The 24,341-nt window shown below is 55.9% G+C and overlaps 2 protein-coding genes across 2 annotated transcripts; both read left to right on the top strand.

Annotated features, from left to right (window-relative positions):
* Window positions 1-759: 759 nt before the first annotated feature.
* On the top strand, window positions 760-15,822 carry NCAPH (non-SMC condensin I complex subunit H). Its single transcript, XM_058859317.1, has 17 exons — window positions 760-940; window positions 1,741-1,831; window positions 2,700-2,792; window positions 3,751-3,889; window positions 4,663-4,781; window positions 5,198-5,387; window positions 6,320-6,411; window positions 7,091-7,284; window positions 7,918-8,063; window positions 8,781-8,887; window positions 9,494-9,616; window positions 10,418-10,525; window positions 11,102-11,281; window positions 11,925-12,017; window positions 12,775-12,857; window positions 14,302-14,377; window positions 15,509-15,822. The coding sequence occupies exons 3-17, from the start codon at window positions 2,745-2,747 to the stop codon at window positions 15,566-15,568; spliced, it is 1,758 nt and encodes a 585-aa protein (XP_058715300.1). The 5' UTR covers window positions 760-940; window positions 1,741-1,831; window positions 2,700-2,744; the 3' UTR covers window positions 15,569-15,822.
* Window positions 15,823-17,455: 1,633 nt separating this feature from the next.
* ARID5A (AT-rich interaction domain 5A) lies at window positions 17,456-23,565 on the top strand. The gene is given in 8 exon segments (XM_058859495.1): window positions 17,456-17,502; window positions 18,260-18,357; window positions 20,168-20,378; window positions 20,826-20,878; window positions 21,459-21,556; window positions 21,658-21,793; window positions 22,519-23,370; window positions 23,372-23,565. Coding segments are annotated over 7 exon segments (1,542 nt in total). The 5' UTR covers window positions 17,456-17,502; window positions 18,260-18,294; the 3' UTR covers window positions 23,501-23,565.
* Window positions 23,566-24,341: the final 776 nt, after the last annotated feature.

Below are 24,341 nucleotides of genomic sequence, written 5' to 3'. Positions count from 1 at the left end.
GAGGATCACAGGGAATGTGGGAATTACACCCGGAGGGTCCCAGGAATACGGGAATTACACCTTGAGGATCACAGGGAATGTGGGAATTACACCTGGAGACATACGGGAAATGTGGGAATTACACCCTGAGGATCACAGGGAATGTGGGAATCACACCCGGAGGGTCCCGGGGAAGGCCCGGAGGTTGCGCTCAGTGTCAAGGTGGGGATCGGGCCCAGCTTGGACTCGGTGATCCCAAAGATTCCAACCTCAGTGATCCGGGATTCTGGGATTCCGGGATTCTGGGATCCGCGGCGCTGCCCCGGCGGCTCCTCCTCCTCCTTCAGGGGGGCTCCGGGGCAGCACCAGAGGCCGCGGCCGCCGCTCCGGGCCCGGGGGGAACGGGAAGAACGAGGGAATGGGAAGAACAGAGAGAACAGAAGGAACAGGAGGAAAGGAGGGAACGGGAAGAACGGAAGGAAGGGAAGGAATAGAAGAAATAACGGGACCGGAGTAATGGCGGCGCCGCTCCCTCACAGCTCCCCTCAGCGCTTCCCCTCAGCCGTTAATGAGCGCGCGCCGCCGTTCAAACCCGCCTCGGGGGGGCGGATCCCTGCGCGCTGATTGGCCGCCGGGCCGGCACCCCGAGCGCTGATTGGCCGCTGGGCCGGCACCTCGAACGCTGATTGGTCAGAAGGCGCGGAGGGGGCGTGGCCTCGCTGAAGGCGGGCTCCTCCCCAGAGCGGCGCGGAGCCGCAGCCATGGCCGCCCGCACCCCCCGCGCCGCCACCGCCGCCGCCGCCGCCGCTTTCCTGTCCCCCAGCCCGCGGCCCCTCGGCGGTACCGGCACCCCCGTGCTCGCCGAGTGTCCCGGTAACGATGATGAGCGCGAGAGGCGCCAGCGCCGCCGCTCCAGGGCAGTGGATTCGTCGCTGCAGGGTCTCGGTTCCCCCTCGCTTAGGTAGGGCCGGTGCGCGGGACAAGGGTGAAGGGGGAGCCCCGGTACCGGCCCCGCCGGGACTGGGCTGAGGGGGACACCGGGAATAGAACCCCGGTACCGGGCTGAGGGGGGAGCCCCGGTACTGACCCAACCCGGACTGGGCTGAGGAGAGAGCCCCGGTACCGACCCAACCGGGACTGGGCTGAGGGGAGAGCCCCGGTACCGGGCTGAGGGGGGAGCCCCGGTACTGACCCAGCCGGGACTGGGCTGAGGGGGACAGCGGGAATGGAGACCCGATACCGGGCTGAGGGGGACACCGGGAATAGAACCCCGGTACCGGCCTGAGGGGGACACCGGGAATGGAGCCCCGGTACCGGGCTGAGGGGGACACCGGGAATGGAGCCCCGGTACCGGGCTGAGGGGGGATCCCTGGTACCGGCTGAGGGGGACACCGGGAACGGAGCCCCGGTACCGGGCTGAGGGGAACACCAGGCATAGAACCCCGGTACCGACCCAGCCAGTACCGGTCTGAGGGGGCCCCGGAGAATGGAGCCCCGGTACCGGGCTGAGGGGGGAACTCCAGGCTGAGGGGAACACCGGGAATAGAATCCCGGTACCGGGCTGAGGGGAACACCGGGAATGGATCCCCGGTACCGGGCTGAGTGGGGGACACCGGGAACGGAGCCCCGGTACCGGGCTGAGGGGGGAACTCCAGGCTGAGGGGAACACCGGGAATGAAGCCCCGGTACCGACCCAGCCGGTACCGGGCTGAGTGGAACCCCGGTACCGGAGCCCCGGTACCGACCCCTCCTGTCCCACAGGCCCGAGGGCTGGCAGCCGCCGCTGCCTCAGTGGAGCAATGCACAGATCTCAGAGCACTACAGCACCTGCATCAAACTCTCTGCCGAGAACGTGAGTCCTGAACGGGTTAAAATCCCCCTGAATTTGGGTTAAAATCCCCCTGAATTTGGGTTAAAATCCCCCTGAGCTGGGGTTAAAATCCCCCTGAGCTGGGGGATAAAATCCCCCTGAATTTGGGTTAAAATCCCCCTGAATTTGGGTTAAAATCCCCCTGAGCTGGGGTTAAAATCCCCCTGAGCTGGGGGTAAAATCCCCCTGAATTTGGGGGATAAAATCCCCCTGAATTTGGGGGATAAAATCCCCCTGAATTTGGGTTAAAATCTCCCTGAGCTGGGGGTTAAAATCCCCCTGAGCTGGGGTTAAAATCCCCCTGAATTTGGGTTAAAATCCCACTGAATTTGGGTTAAAATCCCACTGAGCTGGGGGTTAAAATCCCCCTGAATTTGGGTTAAAATCCCCCTGAGCTGGGGGATAAAATCCCCCTGAGCTGGGGTTAAAATCTGTTAGATTCCAGACAATTCCCTGCTGGATTCCAGACAATTCCCTGCTGGATTCCAGACAATTCCCTGTAGGATTCCAGACAATTCCCTGTAGGATTCCAGACATTTCTCTGTAGGATTCCAGAGAATTCCCTGTAGGATTCCAGACAATTCCTTGCTGGATTCCAGACATTTCTCTGTAGGATTCCAGACAATTCCCTGTAGGATTCCAGACAATTCCCTGTAGGATTCCAGACAATTCCCTGCTGGATTCCAGACAATTCCCTGTAGGATTCCAGACATTTCTCTGTAGGATTCCAGACAATTCTTTATAGGATTCCAGAAAATTCCCTGCAGGATTCTTCCCCTCCTGGGCTGTCCCCTGTGTCCCCCAGGGTGTTCCTGGCCAGGGAAGGGCTCCCAGCTTTGTTTTGTTACAGAAAATCACCACCAAAAACGCCTTTGGGCTTCACCTCATCGATTACATGACCGACATCCTCAAGCAGAAGAACTCAGAGCTCACCAACTTCCAGGTCAGAGGGGTCCCTGCTTTGTTCCCACCTCTAATTAACCCTGGAATTAATTAATGTGAGACCTCCCATGGTGCTGAGTCCTTCGAGGGCTGAATCCTCTGGAAAATCCAAGCAGGATTTGGGAGATAACAGCGAGGATGGGAAAGGAAGGAAAGAGGTTCTGGGCTGGTTCTGATCCAGGAATTTTCCTTTCCTTTTTCCTTTCCTTTTTCCTTTCCTTTTTCCTTTCCTTTTTCCTTTCCTTTTTCCTTTCCTTTTTCCTTTCCTTTTTCCTTTCCTTTTTCCTTTCCTTTTTCCTTTCCTTTTTCTTTTCCTTTTTCCTTTCCTTTTTACTTTCCTTTCCCTTTCCCTTCCCTTTTCCTTTTTCCTTTTCCCTTTTCTTTTTCCTTCCCTTTCCTTCCCTTTCCTTCCCTTTCCCCTTCCCTTTCCCCTTCCCTTTCCCCTTCCCTTTCCCCTTCCCTTTCCCCTTCCCTTTCCCCTTCCCTTTCCCCTTCCCTTTCCCCTTTCCTTTCTCCTTTCCTTTCCTTTCCTTTCCTTTCCTTTCCTTTCCTTTCCTTTCCTTTCCTTTCCTTTCCTTTCCTTTCCTTTCCTTTCCTTTCCTTTCCTTTCCTTCCCTTCCCTTCCCTTTCCTTTCCTTCCCTTTTTCCTTCCCTTCCCTTCCCTTCCCTTCCCCCCTTTTTCCCCCCTTTTTCCCCTTTTCTCTTTCCTTTTCCCGTTCCTTTCCTCTTCTCCCCCTTTCCAAACCCAACAATTCCTATAGAATTTTCAGCTACAATCCCAAAAAAAAAAACCCCAAAAAACCCAAACTACAGGAAAAACCCCCCTTTGTGAGGAATCCCCACCTTTCCCAGTGCTCCCCAGGATTTTCCTCAGGAACCAGAACACTCAGGAAATAACTCTGGGATCTTCCCAGTGGGATTTCCCTTTTCCAGCTGCCAATTCCCTGTTCCTGCCTCAGGTGGCCGCCGGGACTTTGGATGCCAGCGCCAAAATCTACGCCGTGCGCGTGGATTCCGTCCACGCCGACGCCTTCAGGGTCCTGGGCCACCTGGGCAAGGAGCCCAGCCACGCCAGGGAGCCACACAGCCCCGGGGAAGGTGACAATTCCCTCTTTTCCTCTCCAAAATCCCGGGAATTTCCCACCTTTCCCACCTGCAACTGGGAGGAGCTCGGGGCTCTTTTGGGTTTTGGGGTTTTGGGGGGAATTCTCCGAGGGTTGGGAGATTTTCCAGGTTGGTTCTCATGGAATGCTGGAGGAGTTTGGGATGGGACGGGAGAGTTTGGGATGGAACAGGAGCAGTTTGGGATCAAACAGGGGAAATTTGGGATCAAACAGGAGAGTTTGGGATGGGACAGGAGAGTTTGGGATGGGACAGGGGAAATTTGGGATCAAACAGGGGAAATTTGGGATCAAACAGGAGAATTTGGGATGGGACAGGAGAGTTTGGGATGGAACAGGAGAGTTTTGGATCAAACAGGAGCAGTTTGGGATGGAACAGGAGAGTTTGGGATGGAACAGGGGAAGTTTGGGATGGGACAGGAGAGTTTGGGAACAGGAGAGTTTGGGATGGAACAGGAGAGTTTGGGATCAAACAGGATCAGTTTGGGATCAAACAGGATCAGTTTGGGATCCAACAAGGGCATTTTGGGATCAAACAAGGGCATTTTGGGATCCAACAAGGGCATTTTGGGATGGAACATGATCATTTTTTGCCAGACAGGATCAGTAAATCCCACTGAGCATTCCTCATCCCGGCCAATCCCAATCCCAGAATTCCCATTCCCACTTCAATCCATCCTCCCCATTCCCATTCTCCTCCCTCCCCTGGACTCCTCCAGCCGGATTCCCATGGAATTTCTCCCTTTCCAGGATCCAGCCCATCCCCTCAGGCTCCCACCAAATCCCAACCCAAGAAGAAACAAAACTTCAAAACCATCGAGAGGAACCTGAGCAACATCAACGCTCCCGATTCCGGCCGCCGCTCCGAGGTGCTCCTTCCTCATCCTCCCATTCCTGAATTCCCACCGCCATTCCCACATTCCCACTGCCATTCCCACATTCCCACTGCCATTCCCTGATTCCCAACCCCATTCCCACATTCCCAACCCCATTCCCTGATTCCCACCTCCATTCCCTGATTCCCAACCCCATTCCCGAATTCCCAACCCCATTCCCGAATTCCCAACCCCATTCCCGAATTCCCAACCCCATTCCCAAATTCCCAACCCCATTCCCAAATTCCCAACCCCATTCCCTGATTCCCAACCCCATTCCCGAATTCCCAACCCCATTCCCTGATTCCCAACCCCATTCCCAGATTCCCAACCCCATTCCCTGATTCCCAACCCCATTCCCTGATTCCCACCCCCATTCCCAGATTCCCAACCCCATTCCCGAATTCCAGGTGGATCCCATGTTCCAGAGATCCGCTGCTTCCTTTGACGAGTGCAGCACAGCCGGGATTTTCCTGCCAGGGCTGCGCTCCCGGAATTTCCGGAGCCGCCTCCTTTTCCCGTCGGAGCTGATCCCGCTGCCCTCCTCGGATATTCCGGAGCTTCCCAGCTCCCGGCCCCTCGCTGTGCCCGCGCTCAGAGGTCAATCCCAGATTTTCCCAGCCTTTTCCCAGATTTTCCCTGCCTTTTCCCAGATTTTCCTGCCTTTTCCTGCTTTTTTCCTGCCTTTTCCAGATTTTCCCAGCCTTTTCCCAGCCTTTTCCCAGCCTTTTCCTGCCTTTTCCTGCCTTTTCCTGCCTTTTCCAGCCTTTTCCAGCCTTTTCCTGCTTTTTCCCAGCCTTTTCCCAGCCTTTTCCCAGCCTTTTCCCAGCCTTTTCCTGCCTTTTCCCAGCCTTTTCCCAGCCTTTTCCCAGCTTTTCTCGGCCTTTTCCCAACTTTTCCCAACTTTTCCCAGCTTTTCTCGGCCTTTTCCTGGCCTTTTCCCAGCTGATCCCAGCCTTTCCCCAGCTTTTCCCAGCCTTTTCCCAACTTTTCCCAACTTTTCCCAGATTTTCCCAGCCTTTTCCCAGCTTTTTCCTGCCCTTCTCCAGCTCCTTTTCCCGTGTGTTTGTTGGCTGCTTGGAGCCCTGCTGGAAAACTGGGAATTTTGGAGGTTGGGAATTCCAGAGTCAGGTTGAGATTCCTGATCCCGGTGGGAATTCCAGAGCCTGACTGGGAATTCTTGAGCCAAGTGGGAGTTCCTGATCCTGGTGGGAATTCCAGACCCAGATTGGGAATTCCAGAGCCAAACTGGGAATTCCAGAGCCTGACTGGGAATTCCAGAGCCAGGTTGGAATTCCTGATCCCGGTGGGAATTCCTGATCCAGGTTGGGAATTCCTGCTCCTGGTGGGAATTCCTGATCCAGGTGGGAATTCCCGCTCCAGGTTGGGAATTCCTGATCCGGGTGGGAATTCCTGATCCAGGTGGGAATTCCCGCTCCAGGTGGAGATTCCCGCTCCAGGCTGGAATTCCCACTCCAATCCCAGGAATTCCCACTCCAATCCCAGGAATTCCCATCTCCCTCTTCCCGCAGCCCTGCTGGCCCCGTGCCTGGAAAAACTCCGGATCTGCTCCTCCCTGGCCGGATTCCAGTTCAGCAACTGGGACCAGGAGTCCCACAACGAGGTGGGTGGGAATTCCTGATCCCAGTGGGAATTCCTGATCCCAGTGGGAATTCCTGATCATCCCAGTGGGAATTCCTGATCCCGGTGGGAATTCCTGATCCCGATGGGAATTCCTGATGATCCCAGTGGGAATTCCTGATGATCCCAGTGGGAATTCATGATGATCCTGGTGGGAATTCCTGATCCCAATGGGAATTCCTGATCCCAGTGGGAATTCCTGATCCCAGTGGGAATCCCTGATGATCCCTGTGGGAATTCCTGATCCCAACGGGAATTCCTGATCCCAGTGGGAATTCCTGATCCCAACTGGAATTCCTGATCCCAACGGGAATTCCTGATCCCAATGGGAATTCCTGATGATCCCGGTGGGAATTCCTGATCCCGGTGGGAATTCCTGATCCCAGTGGGATTTCCCGACGATCCCGGTGGGAATTCCTGATCCCAGTGGAAATTCCTGATCCCAGTGGGAATTCCCAACCCCCATAGGAATTCATGATCCCAGTGGGAATTCCTGATCCAGGTTGGGAATTCCCGATGATCCCGATGGGAATTCCCAACAATCCCGGTGGGAATTCTCGACAATCCCAGTGACAATTCCCAACAATCCCAGTGACAATTCCCAACAATCCCAGTGACAATTCCCAACGATCCCGGTGTGAATTCCCACGGCTGTGTTGCAGTCGGTGTCGGCGCTCCTGGAGAAGTTCCGCAGGAGCGAGCAGGTGTTCGATCCCAACCTGGATCCCGACAGCGAGGATGACGACGGCCCCGGCCCCTCCCCCCCAGAATTCCAGCCGGATTCTCCGGCCGGAGACGGCAGCCAGGATTCCCGGGATAACGGCGATTCCCTCGGGACACTCAGCCACGGCAAGAGGTGGGAATGGGGATCCAGGCTGGGATTGAGGATGGGGGGGATTCCAGTGGGAATTCCCAGTCCCAGGAGGAATTCCCAATCCCAGTAGGAATTCCCAGTCCCAGTAGGAATTCCCAGTCCCAGGCAGGAATTCCCAATCCCAGTAGGAATTCCCAGTCCCAGGAGGAATTCCCAGTCCCAGGAAGGAATTCCCAGTCCCAGGAGGAATTCCCAATCCCAGTAGGAATTCCCAGTCCCAGGAGGAATTCCCAGTCCCAGGAGGAATTCCCAGTCCCAGGAGGAATTCCCAATCCCAGTAGGAATTCCCAGTTCCAGGAAGGAATTCCCAGTCCCAGGAAGGAATTCCAAGTGCCAGGAGGAATTCCCAGTGCCAGGAGGAATGCTGAATCCTGGGAATGCTGAGCAGGAATCCTGGGAATGCTGATGAGGGATCCCAAATCCTGGGAATCACAATGGGATCCCAAATCCCTGGAATGCCGATGGGGGATCCTGAATCCCAGGAATGTTGATCAGGGATCCTGAATCCCGGGAATGCTGATCCCGGATCCTGGGAATGCTGATCCCGAATCCCAGGAATGCTGACTGGGATCCCAAATCCCGGGAATGCTGATCCCGGATCCCGGATCCCGGCAGGAGCGCGGGGGCTCCCTCCGGAGCGGGGCCGCTGGAGCTGTCGGTGTCGCTGTCGCTGCATCCCGGGGAATATTCCTACTTCAGCCCCAGGACCCTCTCCATGTGGGCCGGGCCCCAGCACTGGAGATTCCGGCCCCGACACCACCGTGAGTGGCCAGGGAATCCCGGGAATCCCGGGAATACGGACGGGAATCCGGGATTCCGGGAATATGGGAGGGAAGGGAGGGATCCCGGGAATCCGGGAGGGAAATCAGGATGAAGGGAGGGAAAGGAGGGATCCCGGGAATCCCGGGAATATGGGAATCCGGGAGGGAAATCGCGATGAAGGGAGGGAAGAGAGGGAATCCCGGGAATATGGGCGGGAATTTGGGATTCTGGGAGGGAAATCAGGATGAAGGGAAGGAATTCGGGATTCTGGGAATACGGGAGGGAAATCAGGATTCATACATCCCATGGATCCCATCCCGTCCCATGGATCCCAGCCCATGGATCCCATCCTATGGATCCCATCCCATGGATCCCATCCCAATCCCATGGATCCCATCCCAATCCCATCCCATGGATCCCATCCCAATCCCATGGATCCCATCCCAATCCCATCCCATGGATCCCATCCCAATCCCATGGATCCCATCCCAATCCCATCCCATGGATCCCATCCCAATCCCATGGATCCCATCCCAATCCCATGGATCCCATCCCATCCCATGGATCCCATCCCAAATCCCATCCCATTGATCCCATCCCACGGATCCCATCTCATGGATCCCATCCCATGGATCCCATCCCATGGATCCCATCCCATGGATCCCATCCCAAATCCCATCCCACGGATCCCGCCCCATTTCCCTCCCCTCCCTCAGCAGCCGCAGACTCAGAGAAGGATTCCCGGCGGAGAATTCCCAGGAAACTTTTCCAGTTGGATTTCCAGGAGGACGTCGACTTCCGGCCCCATTTCCAGAAGCCCAAGGTACCCTCGGAGCTCCTTTCCCGCGGGGAATTCCCGGGATTCCGGCAGATCCCGCTGTTCTGCCGGAGCTGGGATCAACCTCAGCCCTTCCCAGACTGTCCCCGATTCCCGCAGGAAGCTGCTGCAGATTCCTGTTCCCGTGGATCCATTCCCAGGGATCCGTTCCCATGGATCCATCCCGTGGATCCCTCCCGTGGATCCATTCCCAGGGATCCATTCCCAGGGATCCCATCCCATGGATCCGTTCCCAGGGATCCATTCCCATGGATCTGTTCCCATGGATCCCATCCCAGGGATCCATTCCCAGGGATCCATTCCAGGGATCCCATCCCCTGGATCCCATCCCACTGATCCATTCCCACGGATCCATCCCATGGATCCCAGATCCCATGGATCCCTCCCACGGATCCATTCCTGTGGATCCATCCCAGGGATCCATCCCATAGAACCATTCCCACGGATCCGTTCCCATGGATCCATCCCATGGATCCCATCCCGTGGATCCCAGATCCCATGGATCCCAGGAACCATTCCCATGGATCCATCCCACGGATCCATCCCATGGATCCCAGATCCCATGGATCCCTGCCCTGGATCCCGTTGCAGGTCTCGGTGACTCTGGGCCGATCCGTCGGGAGCAGCCGGAGCCTCCGGAGCACGACGCTTCCCGCGGATTTCAACTACGAACCCCAGAGCCTGGCCCGGCTCTTCCTGAAACCCCGCGTGACGGTGAGAGCATTCCCGGGAATCCCATCCCGCGGGAATCACAGCAGGAATCTGGGAATCACAGCGGGAATCTGGGAATCACAGCGGGAATCTGGGAATCACAGCGGGAATCACAGCGGGAATCACAACGGGAATCACAGCGGGAATCTGGGAATCACAACGGGAATCACAGCGGGAATCACAGCGGGAATCACAGCGGGAATCTGGGAATCACAGCGGGAATCACAACGGGAATCACAACGGGAATCACAGTGGGAATCACAGCGGGAATCACAGTGGGAATCACAACGGGAATCACAGCGGGAATCACAGCGGGAATCACAGCGGGAATCACAGCGGGAATCACAGTGGGAATCACAACGGGAATCACAATGGGAATCACAACGGGAATCACAACGGGAATCTGGGAATCACAATGGGAATCACAGCGGGAATCACAACGGGAATCACAGTGGGAATCACAATGGGAATCACACTGGGGATCCTATGGAATTCTATTGGGAATCATCCCATGGATCCATCCCAGGAGCCTTTCCCATGGATCCATCCCAGGAGCCTTTCCCATGGATCCATCCCAGGGATCCCATGGAATCATTCCCATGGATCCACCCCAGGGATCATCCCATGGATCCCATAGAACCATTCCCATGGATCCCATGGAACCATTCCCATGGATCCACCCCGTGGATCCATCCCACAGATCCACCCCAGGGATCATCCCGGGATTTCCCGGAAAGGCGGGATCGGGGCTGCAGGGACACGGCCCAGCCTCTCCATAAAATCCTTTGGAATTTTTTCCCACAGCTGGGCCGGAGCTGGGATCCAGCGGGAGCCCTGGAGAGCGAGGCCGGGATCGGGGATTACGACTACGAGAATCCCAACGACACCTCCAACTTCTGTCCTGGCCTGCAGGTGATTCCCAAATCCCGGAATTCCTGGGAATTCCAGAGCCTGGGAAAATCCAAATCCTCAGGAATTCCAGAGCCCGGGAAAATCCAAATCTGAGGGAATTCCAGAGCCTGGGAACATCCAAATCCGAGGGAATTCCAGAGCCTGGGAAAATCCAAATCCTTAGGAATTTCTGGGAATTCCTGCTGGGAAAATCCACATCTGAGGGAATTCCAGAGCCTGGGAACATCCAAATCCTCAGGAATTCCAGAGCCTGGGAAAATCCAAATCTGAGGGAATTCCAGAGCCTGGGAATTCCCTGCTGGGAAAGTCCAGGCTGAGACGATCCCAGGGAATAAAAGGGTTTATTCCATGGGAATAAACCCAAATTCCATGGAAAAGCTCCAATTCCATGGGAATAAACCCAAATTCCATGGAAAAGCTCCAATTCCATGGGAATAAACCCCAATTCCATGGGAATTAACCCAAATTCCAAGAGAATGAACCCCAATTCCATGGATCAGCCCCAATTCCATGGATTATCCGGGCAGGAATTCCCGCTCTCCGGGTGATTCCGGTGTCCCCCTGCCCCTCCCGCAGGTCCCGGACAGCGATGATGATGATGATGATGATGATCCCAATCCCGATCCCGAGGAATTCCCGGGCCAGGCCGGGCATTTCCAGCTCCCGGCTCTTCCCGAGGCTCCGGAGAATTCCGGGATCAACGGCGGGAACATCCCGGGATGTGGGGAGCTGGAGCTGATCGCTGAGCCCCAGAAGGTGACTGGGAGGGACTGGGAGAGACTGGGAGAGACTGGGAGGGACTGGGAGGGACTGGGAGGGACTGGGAATGACTGGGAGGGACTGGGAGGGACTGGGAGGGACTGGGAGGGATTGGGAGAGACTGGGAGAGACTGGGAATGACTGGGAGGGACTGGGAATGGCTGGGAAGAATTGGGAGAGACTGGGAATGACTGGGAGAGACTGGGAATTACTGGGAGAGACTGGGAGGGACTGGGAGGGATTGGGAGGGATTGAGAATTACTGGGAATGGCTGGGAGAGATTGGGAATGACTGGGAGGGACTGGGAGAGACTGGGAATGGCTGGGAATGACTGGGAGGGATTTGGAATAACTGGGAATGACTGGGAGGGACTGGGAATGACTGGGAGAGACTGGGAATGGCTGGGAAGGATTGGGAATTACTGGGAGGGATTTGGAATGGCTGGGAGAGACTGGGAATGGCTGGGAGGGATTTGGAATGGCTGGGATTGACTGGGAGGGACTGGGAATGACTGGGAGGGATTGAGAATTACTGGGAATGACTGGGAGGGATTTGGAATAACTGGGAATGACTGGGAGGGACTGGAAATGACTGGGAGGGACTGGGAATAATCCCGGAAAATCCCGGATTTCCTCCCCAGGTCCATAAAATCCCGATCCAATACGCCAAGGCTGCCAAGAGGATGGACATGAGGAGGCTGAAGAGGAACATGTGGGAGCTGCTGACGGAGCAGGTGGGAATGATGGGAATTCCCAACGGGAATGATGGGAATTCCCAACGGGAATGATGGGAATTCCCAACGGGAATTCTGCAGCCATTCCCTGCCAGGTCTGTGGGATCAGCCCCAATTCCATGGAAAAGCCACAATTCCATGGAAAAACCACAATTCCATGGGAATAAACCCCAATTCCAAGGGAATAAACCCCAGTTCCTTGGGAATTAACCCAAATTTCATGGGAATAAACCCCAATTCTATGGGAATTAACCCCAATTCCATGGGAATAAACCCGAATTCCATGGAAATAAACCCAAATTCCATGGAAAAACCACAATTCCATAGGAATAAACCCCAATTCCAAGGGAATAAACCCCAGTTCCTTGGGAATTAACCCAAATTTCATGGAAATAAGCCCCAATTCCGTGGATCAGCACCAGTTCCATGGAAAAGCCCCAATTCCATGGGATCAGCCCCAATTCCGTGGGAATTAACCCCAATTCCTTGGGAATAAACCGAAATTCCATGGAAAAGCCACAATTCCAAGGGAATAAACCCCAATTCCATGGGAATAAACCCCAATTCCATGGAAAAGCCCCAATTCCATGGATCAGCCCCTTTCCCTGCTGGCTGAGCGTTCTCGGGGTTTTCCCGGGAATGTCGGCGCTCGGCAGCTCCCAGTTTTTCCCAGTTTTTCCCGGTTTTTCCCAGTTTTTCCCGGTTTTTCCCAGTTTTTCCCAGTTTTTCCCAGTTTTTCCCGGTTTTTCCGGAGCAGGAGGAAGGAGCCGGGGAAGGGCCGGACACGGCGATGGCCGGAGAGAAAATCCTGAGTGAGATCACCCGGGATCTGCTGCACAGGTGGGAAAACAACGGGAATAACACCGGGAAAAATGGGAATAACACCGGGAATAACACCGGGAAAAACGGGAATAACACCGGGAATAACACCGGGAATAACACCGGGAATAACAACCGGAATGACACTGGGAAAAACGGGAATAACACCGGGAATAACACCGGGAATAACGGGAATAACACCGGGAATAATGGGAGTAACAACCGGAATAACAATGAGAACAGTGGGAATAACAACCAGAATAGCAACCGGAATAACGGGAATAACACCGGGAATAATGGGAACAACAACCGGAATAACAATGGGAATAACAACTGGAATAACGGGAATAACACCGGGAAAAACACTGGGAATAACAACTGGAATGACACCGGGAATACCGGGAATAACAACGAGAATAATGGGAATAACACCGGGAAAAACACCGGGAATAACAACCGGAGTAATGGGAATAACAACCAGAATAACACCGGGAATAACAATGGGAATGACACTGGGAATAATGGGAATAACAACGGGAATAACACCTGGAATAACAACCAGAATAACGGGAATAACACCGGGAATAACAATGGGAATAACAATGGGAATAACACCGGGAATAACAACCGGAATAACAAGGGGAATAACGGGAATAACAATGGGAATAACAGTGGGAATAACAACAGCGGGAATAATGGGAATAACGGGAATAACAATGGGAATAACAATGGGAATAACACCGGGAATAACAACCGGAATAACAAGGGGAATAACGGGAATAACAATGGGAATAACAGCGGGAATAACAACAGCGGGAATAATGGGAATAACGGGAATAACAATGGGAATAACACCGGGGATAACAATGGGAAAAACACCGGGAATAACAACCGGAATAACAATGGGAATAACAATGGGAATAACGGGAATGACAACGGGAATAACAATGGAAATAACACCGGGGATAACAATGGGAATAACAATGGGAATAATGGAAATAACAATGGGAATAACACCGGGAATAACACCGGGAATAACACCGGGAATAACAATGGGAATAACGGGAATGACAACGGGAATAACGGGAATAACAACGGGAATAACAATGGGAATAACAACGGGAATAACAATGGGAATAACAACGGGAATAACAACTGGAATAATGGGAATAACACCGGGAATAACACCGGGAATAACACTGGGAATAACACCGAGGATGACAACGGGAATAACAATGGGAATAATGGGAAAATCCCTTGGGATGATGGGATGGGAATAAATGGGAATTGGATTGGATGGGAATGGGAATAACTGGGAATGGATGGGGATGGATGGGAATGGGATTCCCGGGCTCCCAACCCACGGATCCCATGGATCCCAGTGACCCCAGTGATCCCATTGATCCCACGGATCCCAGTGATCCCAGTGCTCCCAGTGATCCCAGCCCTTCCCGTTTTCCCGCAGGCTCCCTCCCGCCATGGCCACCAACCTGTCGGTGCCGCTGGCCTTCGTCTGCCTCCTGCACCTGGCCAACGAGAAGGTGAGAGGGGCTCCCGGCATTCCTGGAATTCCAGGCATTCCAGGGGTTCCAGGGATTCTCAGGATTCCCAAAATTCCAGGGATTCCCGAAATACCCGGGATTCCAGGCATTCCCGAGATTCCAGGGATTCCAGGAATTCCACGCATTCCAGGGATTCCATGCATTCCAAAAATTCCAGAGATTCCAGGCATTCCTGGGATTCCAGGCATTCCAGAGATTCCAGGAATTCCAGGCATTCTTGGAATTTTTGGGATTCCAGGAGTTCCCGGAATTCCCAGGATTCCAGGCATTCTTGGGATTCCTGGGATTCCAGAGATTCCCAGGATTCCAGGCATTCTCGGGATTCCAGGAATTCCAGAGATTCCAGGAATTCCAGAGATTCCAAACATTCCCGGCATTCCAGGCATTCCCGTAATTTTTGGGATTCCAAGAATTCCTGGAATTCCCAGGATTCCAGGAATTCCAGGCATTCCATGGATTCCTGGGATTCCAGAGATTCCAGAAATTTCACACATTCCAGGGATTCCCTGAATTCCATGCATTCTAGGAATTCCAGGGATTCCAGGCATTCAAAAAATTCCAGAGATTCCAGGAATTCCTGGGATTCCAGAGATTCCAAGAATTCCTGGAATTCCAGGCATTCCAGAGATTCCTGAAATTCCAGGCATTCCATGAATTCTCGGGATTCCAGGAATTCCAGACATTCCTGGGATTCCAGAAATTCCAGGAATTCCCGGCATTCCAGGCATTCCCGGGATTCCATGCATTCCTGGGATTCCTGAAATTCCAGAAATTCCATGAATTCTCGGGATTCCAAACATTCCAGAAATTCCAGACATTCCTGGAATTCCAGGAATTCCTGGGATTCCCAAAATTCCCAGAATTCCCGGCATTCCCGGGATTCCATGCATTGTTGGAATTCCAGGGATTCCAGAGATTCCAAGGATTCCAAGAATTCCAGGAATTTTTGGGATTCCAGAAATTCCAGGGATTCTTCCATGAATTCCAGCGATTATTCCAGGGATTCCCTGGAATGCCTCTCCCCCCACCCTGGCTCCCGAATCCCGGGATTTTTCCCTGGGAATTCCGGCGGGGGCAGATCCAGACCCGGCTTTTCCTTCCCTTTTCCAGGGCCTGAGGCTGGAGAGCACCGAGGAGCTCTCGGATATCCGGGTGTGCCCGGGGCCCTGAGCCCGGAATTCCGGCCGGGAATTCCCACAGGAAATCCGGGAATGCGGCGTTGGAGCCCGATCCGGCCGGGATTGGGAATTCCTGCACCTCCCTGAGCCTGGGAATTCCGGGAATTCCCACAGGAAATCCGGGAATGCGGCGTTGGAGCCCGATCCGGCCGGGATTGGGAATTCCTGCACCTCACTGAGCCCGGGAATTCCGGATTATCCCAAATTTCCTGGTGCTTTATCCCAAATTTCCCATTTATCCCAAATTTCCTGGTTGTTTATCCCAAATTTCCTGTGTTTGTTCATCCCAAATTTCCTGGTTGTTTATCCCAAATTTTCCTGTGTATCCCAAATTTCCTGTTTGTTCATCCCAAATTTCCTGGTGGTTTATCCCAAATTTCCTGGTTGTGTATCCCAAATTTCCTGTTCATTTTTCCCAAATTTCCTGTTCATTTATCCCAAATTTCCTGTGTATCCGAAATTTCCTGGTTGTTTATCCCAAATTTCCTGTGTATCCCAAATTTCCCTCTTTATCCCAAATTTTCTGTTCATCCCAAATTTCCCATTTATCCCAAAATTTTCTGTTTGTTGATCCCAAATTTCCCATTTATCCCAAGTTTTCCAGTTTATTCCAAATTTTCCTGTTGATCCCAAATTTCCCATTTATCCCAAATTTCCTGTTTGTTGATCCCAAACTTTCCAGTTTATCCCAAATTTCCTCTTTATCCCAAACTTTCCCATTTATCCCTAAATTTCCTGTTGATCCCAAACTTTCCAGTTCATCCCAAATTTCCTGGTTTATCCCAGACTTTCCTGTTTATCCCAAACTTTCCTGTGTTGATCCCAAATTTCCCGTTTATTTATCCCAAATTTCCCATTTATCCCGTAATTCCCAGGTTTTGGCCTGGCTCTCTCTCCTGTCCCTGGAATTTTTCCCAGTTTTTTATTATTTAATAAATCCTGGAGCCTTTGGAGAAGGGTCTGGAGTCACCTGGAGTGTGGGAAAGGGGCAGAAAATGGGGACACCTGGACCTGGGTGTGTGACACACCTGGACCTGGGTGTGTGACGCCTGTGTGTGTGTGTGACACCTGAGAGTGTGACACCTGTACCTGTGTGTGTGTGACACCTGTGTGTGTGTGACACCTGGACCTGGGTGTGTGACACACCTGGACCTGTGTGTGTGTGTGACACCTGGACCTGGGTGTGACACACCTGGACCTGTGTGTGTGTGTGACACACCTGGACCTGTGTGTGTGTGTGACACACCTGGACCTGTGTGTGTGTGTGACACCTGGACCTGTGTGTGTGACACCTGGACCTGGGTGTGTGACACACCTGGACCTGTCACACCTGTACCTGTGTGTGACACGTGTGTGTGTGTGTGTGTGTGTGTGACACCTGTGTGTGTGTGACACGTGTGTGTGTGTGTGTGACACCTGGACCTGTGTGTGTGACACACCTGGACCTGTGTGTGTGTGTGACACCTGGACCTGTGTGTGTGACACCTGGACCTGTGTGTGTGACACCTGTGTGTGTGTGTGACAGCTGGACCTGTCACACCTGTACCTGTGTGTGTGTGACACCTGTGTGTGTGTGTGTGTGTGACACACCTGTACCTGTGTGTGTGACACCTGGACCTGGGTGTGTGACACACCTGGACCTGTGTGTGTGACACCTGTCCCTGTGTCACCTGTCCCTGTGTGTCACCTGTACCTCCCCCCCATTCCCGCGCGTTCCGCTCCCTCAGAACCACAACTCCCATCATGCCCCTCGCGGTGGGCGGGGCCAGGCGGCGCCTCCGTCCAATAGGAGAAGGGGCGTGTGCGCTCCAGCCAATGAGCGGCCAGGGGGGCGTGTCTGGCCCCGCCCCTCGGGCGCGCCCGGCGGTCACGTGGCGCGGGCGTGGCCGGTGAGCGGGACCGGGGGGTTCCGGAGGGGCTCGCTCGGTACCGGGGGGGTTCGGGCGGTACCGGGGGGTTCGGGGAGCACCGGGAGGGCTCAGGGAGAACCGGGGGACCCCCTCTGCCCTCCCCGCTCCGCTTTCCGCCGTTTTTCCCCCAAAAACTCCGCGCTGAGCGGGAGATCCGGGCGGTACCGGGGGGGTTCGGGCGGTACCGGGGGGGTTCGGGCGGTACCGGGGGGGTTCGGGGAGCACCGGGGGGGTTCGGGGAGCACCGGGGGTCCCCTCTGCCCTCCCCGCTCCGCTTTCCGCCGTTTTTCCCCCAAAAACTCCGCGGTGAGCGGGAGATCCGGGCGGTACCGGGGGGGGTTCGGGAGAACCGGGGGGGTTCGGGCGGTACCGGGGGGGTTCGGGGAGCACCGGGAGGGCTCGAGAAGCACCGGGGGTCCCCTCTGCCCTCCCCGCTCCACTTTCCGCCGCTTTTTCCCCCAAAATCTCCGCGCTGAGCGGGAGATCCGGGCGGTACCGGGGGTTCGGGAAAACCGGGGGGGTTCGCTCGGTACCGGGGGGTTCGGGAAGCACCGGGGGGCCCTCTCTGCCCTCCCCGCGCCGCTTTCCGCCGTTTTTCCCCCAAGAACTCCGCGCTGAGCGGGAGATCCGGGCGGTACCGAGCCCTGAAGGCGGCGGGGCCGCATCCTCGGCCGGTCCCGGTACCGGACGGGACCCGAATCCCCCTCGGGGTGCCCGAAACTCCCAGAATTTGGGGTCTGGAGCCTCTCCCCGGTTTTTTATTCCCCTTCCAGGACCCTCCCCGATCCCAAAGGCAGCGATTCCCCCCATGGAGAAAGATCCAGAACCGCAGCGAGACCCCCCAGGAGGCTCCGGTACCGCCCCGAGCACCGTGAGTGAATCCCGGGGGGTCCCGGGGAGCCCCCGAACCCCAAAAAACCCGGGGGAGGAGGGGAGGAGGACGAGCAGGAAATGAGGAAATGAGGATGAGGCAGAAAAATGTGAAATTTGGGCGAGGAGGAGCAAAAATCGCGTTTTTTTAGGGGGGGAAATGAGCGGTTTTGTTTAAATATGAATTTTTTTTTAATTGTTTTAAAGGGGTTTTGTGGAGCTGGAGGTTTTCAGTCCCTCTGGGTTGTTTTTATTTCACCCCAAAAAAATTAGAAAAAGAAAAAGAAAGAAAGCTTTGAAGTCTTTGAGACGTTAAAATCCGGTGTGTCACAAATGAATAGAAAGAATCACCAAAAAAACCCAAAAAAAACCCCAAAAATAAAAAAAAGACTTAAAAAAAACACCCCCAAAAAAAACCCCCAAAAATAAAAAGACTTAAAAAAAAACAAAAAAAAAAAAAACCAAAAAAATTTAAAAAAAGACTTAAAAAAAAACCCCCAAAAACGCCAAAAAAATAAAAAAAAGACTTAAAAAAAAAACCCAAAAAAACCCCCAAAAAATAAAAAAAAATACTTTAAAAAAAACCCTCAAAAAAACCCCAAAAATTAAAAAAAATACTTAAAAAAAACCCCCAAAAAACCCCCTAAAAAATTTAAAAAATACTTTAAAAAAAAAAACAAAAAAAAAACCCAAAAAATTTAAAAAAAGACTTAAAAAAAAAACCCAAAAAATAAAAAAAAGACTTAAAAAAAACCCCCAAAAAACCCCCCAAAAAATTAAAAAAATACTTAAAAAAAAAACCAAAAAACCCCCAAAAATAAAAAAAAATACTTAACCCCCCCCAAAAAACCCCCCAAAAATAAAAAAGACTTAAAGAAAAACCAAAAAAAACCCCAAAAAATTAAAAAAAATACTTTAAAAAAACCCCCAAAAAAACCCAAAAAAATAAAAAAAAAGACTTAAAAAAAACCCCAAAAAAAAAAAAAAAAAAAGACTAAAAAAAAAACCCCAAAAAAAGGAAAATCTAAAAAAAACCTGGAAAAGGACGGAGTTGGGAGCTGAGCGGTTTCTTTGCCCAAAAATAGCAACAAGTTTTGTAAGTCCGGAAAATGCAGAACAAACAAAGCCGGGAACGGTTCGAGCTCGGGGGAGGCGGAGCCGCGCGGGGGGGGCGGAATTTGGGGATTTCGGCGCCTTTGGGTTCCTGGAAGGGGCTGGGAGGGATCCGGGAAGGGAAATGGGGAGAGGGAGAGGGGAGAGGGGAAAGAGGAGAGGGGAGAGGGAAATGGGAGAGGGAGAGGGAAAAGGGGAGAGGGAAATGGGGAGACGGGAGAGGGGAAGGGGAGAGGGGAGAGGGGAGAGGGAAATGGGGAGAGGGGAGAGGGGAGAGGGGAGAGGGGAAGGGGAATGGGGAAAGGGGAAATGGGAAATGGGAAAGGGGAAAAGGGAAAGGGGAATGGGGAGAGGGGAAAGGGGAGAGGGGAGAGGGGAAAGGGGTGCAGGGAAAGGGAAAAGGGGTGCGGGAATCGGGGAATGGGGAATGGGATGCGGGAAAAGGGGTGCGGGAATCGGGGAACGGGCTCGGAGCTGCGGGGAACAGGGAACCGGGTGCGGGGAACGGGGAACGGGGAACCGGGTGTGGGGAACGGGGAACCGGGTGCGGGGAGCAGGGAACGGGGTGTGGGGAACGGGGAACCGGGTGTGGGGAACGGGGAACCGGGTGCGGGGAGCGGCCCCCGGAGCCCCCCCGGGTGCGGGGGTTGCGGGATTTTGGGCCGCAGCTCCCCCAAAACTCAGCCCGGGTCCCGCAGGACGCGCCGGGGGCCGGGGATGGCACCGAGAGGGAGAAGGCGCTGGGAGGAGGTGGGGACGAGGACAAGGACAAGGACAAGGACAAGGACAAGGAGGAGGACAAGGAGAAGGAGAAGGAGGAAGAGGAGGCTTTCCTCGTCAGCCTCTACAAGTTCATGAAGGAGCGGCGCACGCCCATCGAGAGGATCCCGCACCTCGGATTCAAACAGAGTACGGCACCCTGCCCTGGGGACAGGGACAGCGACGGGGACAGTGACAGCGACAGCGACAGGGACACAGGGACAGGGATGGGACAGGGACAGGGACAGGGGACAGGGACAGGGACAGGGGACAGGGACAGGGACAGGGACAGGACAGGGACAGTGACACAGGGACAGGGGACAGGGACAGGGACAGGGACAGGGACAGGGGACAGGGACAGGGACAGTGACACAGGGACAGGGACACAGGGACAGGGACACAGGGACACAGGGACAGAGGGACAGGGACAGGGACAGGGACAGCGACAGCGACAGGGACAGGGGACAGGGACACAGGGACAGAGGGACAGGGACAGGGACAGGGACAGGGACAGGGGACAGGGACAGGGACAGGGACAGGGGGACAGGAGGTGGTGGCCGTGTCCTCCTGACCCTCATCATCTCCCTCCGTTCCCAGTTGACCTCTGGAAGATTTACAAGGCCGTGGAGAAGTTGGGAGCCTACGAGCTGGTGAGTGCTGGCCCTGGGAGCCCCTGGGCGTGCGGGGGTCCCCCCGGGGTGCTGGGGTGTCTCCGGGGTGTCCCCCGGGGTGTCCCCTGGGTGCTGGGGTGTCCCCCTGTGTCCCGGGGTGTCCCCAAGGTCTTGGGGTGTCCCTGGAGTGTCCCCGGGGTGCTAGGGTGTCCCCAGGGTCCCGCTGTATCCTGGGGTGTCCCTGGAGTGTCCCCCCTCTGTCCTGAGATGTCCCCCGAGGTCCCGGGGTGTCCCTGGGGTTCCGGGATGTCCCCTGTGTCCTGGGATGTCCCCAAGGGTCCCTGGATGTCCCCCTAAGGTCCCAGGATGTCCCCAAGGTCCCGGGATGTCCCCCTGGGGTCCCGGGATATCCCCAAGGTCCCTGAATGTCCCCAAGGTCCCTGAATATCCCCCAAGGTCCCGCGATGTCCCCAAGGTCCCGGGGTGTCCCCCCTGTGTCCCCCCAGGGTCCCGGGGTGTCCCCCCTGGGTCCCAGGGTGTCCCCAAGGTCCCGGGGTGTCCCCCCCGTGTCCCCTCAGGGTCCCCCCCGTGTCCCGGGCTCACCCCTCGCCCCCCGCAGGTGACGGGCCGCCGGCTCTGGAAGAACGTGTACGACGAGCTCGGGGGCAGCCCCGGCAGCACCAGCGCCGCCACCTGCACCCGGCGCCACTACGAGAGGTGGGACCGGACCGGACCGGACCGGACCGGGCCGGGGGGGCTGTCCCGCCGCCTGCCTCAGTTTCCCCCGGCGCTCACCGCTCTCCCCGCTCGCTCCGCAGGCTCGTCCTCCCCTACGTGCGGCACCTGAAGGGCGAGGAGGACAAACCGCTGCCCCCCAGCAAGCCCCGGCGGCAGTACAAGGTGTCCAAGGACGACAGGAGCAAGAGGAGCAGGAAGGAGAAGGGACGGGAGCAGGTGCGAGGGGCTGGGAGCGACCCCCGAGCCCCGAACCCGGCCGGGAATTGGGAGCGGGGGGTGGGGAGAGGGCGGCCAGGGCTGGGCGGGGAGCCGGGAGCCCACCCTGGGGTGCGGCACCCACAGCCCGACCCCCTGGGCTCACCTGGGCTCACAACCCGGACCCCCTGGGCTCACCTGGGCTCACCTGGGCTCAGCCGGACCCCCTGGGCTCACAACCGGACCCCTGGGCTCTCAGCCCGACCCCCTGGGCTCACCTGGGCTCTCAGCCCGGACCCCCTGGGCTCTCAGCCAGACCCCCTGGGCTCACAACCCGGACCCCTGGGCTCACAGCCCGACCCCCTGGGCTCAGCCCGGACCCCCTGGGCTCACAGCCCGACCCCCTGGGCTCAGCCCGGACCCCCTGGGCTCACAGCCCGACCCCCTGGGCTCATAGCCCGGACCCCCTGGGCTCACAGCCCGACCCCCTGGGCTCAGCCGGACCCCCTGGGCTCATAGCCCGGACCCCCTGGGCTCTCAGCCGGACCCCCTGGGCTCTCAGCCGGACCCCCTGGGCTCACAGCCCGACCCCCTGGGCTCACCTGGGCTCAGCCCGGACCCCCCTGGGCTCTCAGCCGGACCCCCTGGGCTCAGCCCGGACCCCCCTGGGCTCAGCCCGGACCCCCTGGGCTCACCTGGGCTCACAGCCGGACCCCCTGGGCTCATCCCGACCCCTCCGCTCGCAGTTGGCTCCGGAGAAGGCGCAGCCGGAGGCGGAGGAAGCGGCGGAGCCGTCCCGGGGGACAGACGGACGCTCCAGCCCCCCCATCCCGGCCCCCAACCCCTCGGGGGGCTCTCCCAGCCCCTGCCGGACCCACAGCGAGACCTCCAAGCGCCTCTTCTCCAGCTTCTACTCCAAAGGGAACCACCCCATCATGTCCCCGCTGGCCAAGAAGAAGCTGCTGGCTCAGGTGAGCAAAGCCGAGTCCTCGCCCTGCCACAAACGCCACAACCCCGAGGGCCGGCGGGCACCGAGCGACACCGGCCCGGAGCCCCCCCTGAGCGGGCAGAGCCTCCCGGAGCCCCCGGAACCTTCGGGAACCCCGAGCGGGGGGAAGGAGGAGGCGGCCCCGGCCCGCAGCGCATCCCCGGGCGGCGGAGACGCCCCGGGCAGCCCGGTGTTCACCGGCTACTTCCACGCCTACCGGAGCGAGGGGCTGCAGCCCGGCTGTGCCCCGCTCTGGGGGGATTTCTCCAGCCTCAAGGATTTTTTGGAGCCTCCTTCCACCTTCCCTGGGCGGCCCGAGGAGGCCGAGCAGCCGCAAGAGGCGCGGGGCAGAGCGGGGAGGCTGCGGGAGAAGCGGGCAGCGCTGCGGGGCTGCTGGGGCCACCACGAGGAGGAGGAGGATGAAGATGAGGAGGAGGAAGAGGAGGAAAGCTCCGGTCCCTCTGCCGAGTCACGCTCCGTGTCCCCCTCGGGCGGGGAGCGGCGGATCCGCTCGCCCGGAGGCCAGCGGGGGTTGCCCAAGCCCCGAGCCGTGGTGGCCGCTCCGGCTCTCCCGGGATCCGCTCTGCGCTTCCCCGGCGCCTTCGGGACCCCCCCCGGAGCCCCCCAAATCCCGGGGGGTTCCTCTGCTCATCCCGGCCTTCCCCAGCCCCTTGGTGGCTCCGTTCCCCGCTTCCTTCGGGAATTCTTTCCCGGTTTTCCCGGCCTTTCCCCGGCGCTAGCGGCCACCCCCGGGGGACAGGAGGGGACAGGAGGGGACACGAGGGGACAGGAGGGGACAGGAGGGGACAGGAGGGGACAATCGGGACTGGGCCGGTTTTATTCTCATTTCAGAGCTCTTTGTACGCGGTTCTTTCTATTTTCTTACACATCCGAGCAGAAATGGATAAAAAACGGCGCTGGAGGTTTCTGTTCCTGCCCCCCGAGCGGGGTTTGGGTTGGAAAAGGGGAATGGACCTGGAGGGGTTTGGGGTCTCCTCGATTTTTGGGGTCAGGGCGGGGTTTGGGGGGATCCCGACCCTAAAAACGGAGCTGAAGGGATGAGAAATCATCCCGGGAGGAGGGAAGGGATTTGGGAAAGAATTTAGGGATTTAGGATTTTTTAGGAATTTGGGAAGGAAGGGAAAGAATTTAGAAAGGAAGGAATTCAGGAAGGAATTTAGGAATTTAGGAAGGAATTTAGGAAGGAATTTAGGAAGGAAGGAATTTAGGAAGGAATTTAGGAAGGAATTTAGGAGGGAATTTAGGAAGGAATTTAGGAAGGAATTTAGGAAGGAAGGAATTTAGGAAGGAATTTAGGAAGGAATTTAGGAGGGAATTTAGGAAGGAATTTAGGAAGGAATTTAGGAAGGAAGGAATTTAGGAAGGAATTTAGGAAGGAATTTAGGAAGGAATTTAGGAAGGAATTCAGGATTTTTTAGGAATTTGGGAAGGAAGGGAAAGAATTTAGGAAGAAAGGAATTCAGGAAGGAATTTAGGAGGGAATTTAGGAAGGAATTTGGGAAGGAATTTAGGAAGGAAGGAATTTAGGAAAGAAGGAATTTAGGAAGAAATTTAGGAATT

This window comes from Poecile atricapillus, chromosome 29 (assembly GCF_030490865.1).
Source record: "Poecile atricapillus isolate bPoeAtr1 chromosome 29, bPoeAtr1.hap1, whole genome shotgun sequence".
Taxonomy (NCBI): Eukaryota; Metazoa; Chordata; class Aves; order Passeriformes; family Paridae; genus Poecile; species Poecile atricapillus.
Note: the sequence above shows the minus strand (reverse complement) of the source record. Positions and strands in the feature narration are given on the sequence as shown.

Bases quoted from the DNA above. Each gene is read 5' to 3' on its own strand.
- NCAPH (XM_058859317.1), top strand. From the start codon at position 2,745: ATGACCGACATCCTCAAGCAGAAGAACTCAGAGCTCACCAACTTCCAG. The intron at 6,412-7,090 runs GTGGGTGGGAAT...GCTGTGTTGCAG, and splicing joins ACCAGGAGTCCCACAACGAG to TCGGTGTCGGCGCTCCTGGA. The intron at 8,064-8,780 runs GTGAGTGGCCAG...CCCCTCCCTCAG, and splicing joins ATTCCGGCCCCGACACCACC to CAGCCGCAGACTCAGAGAAG.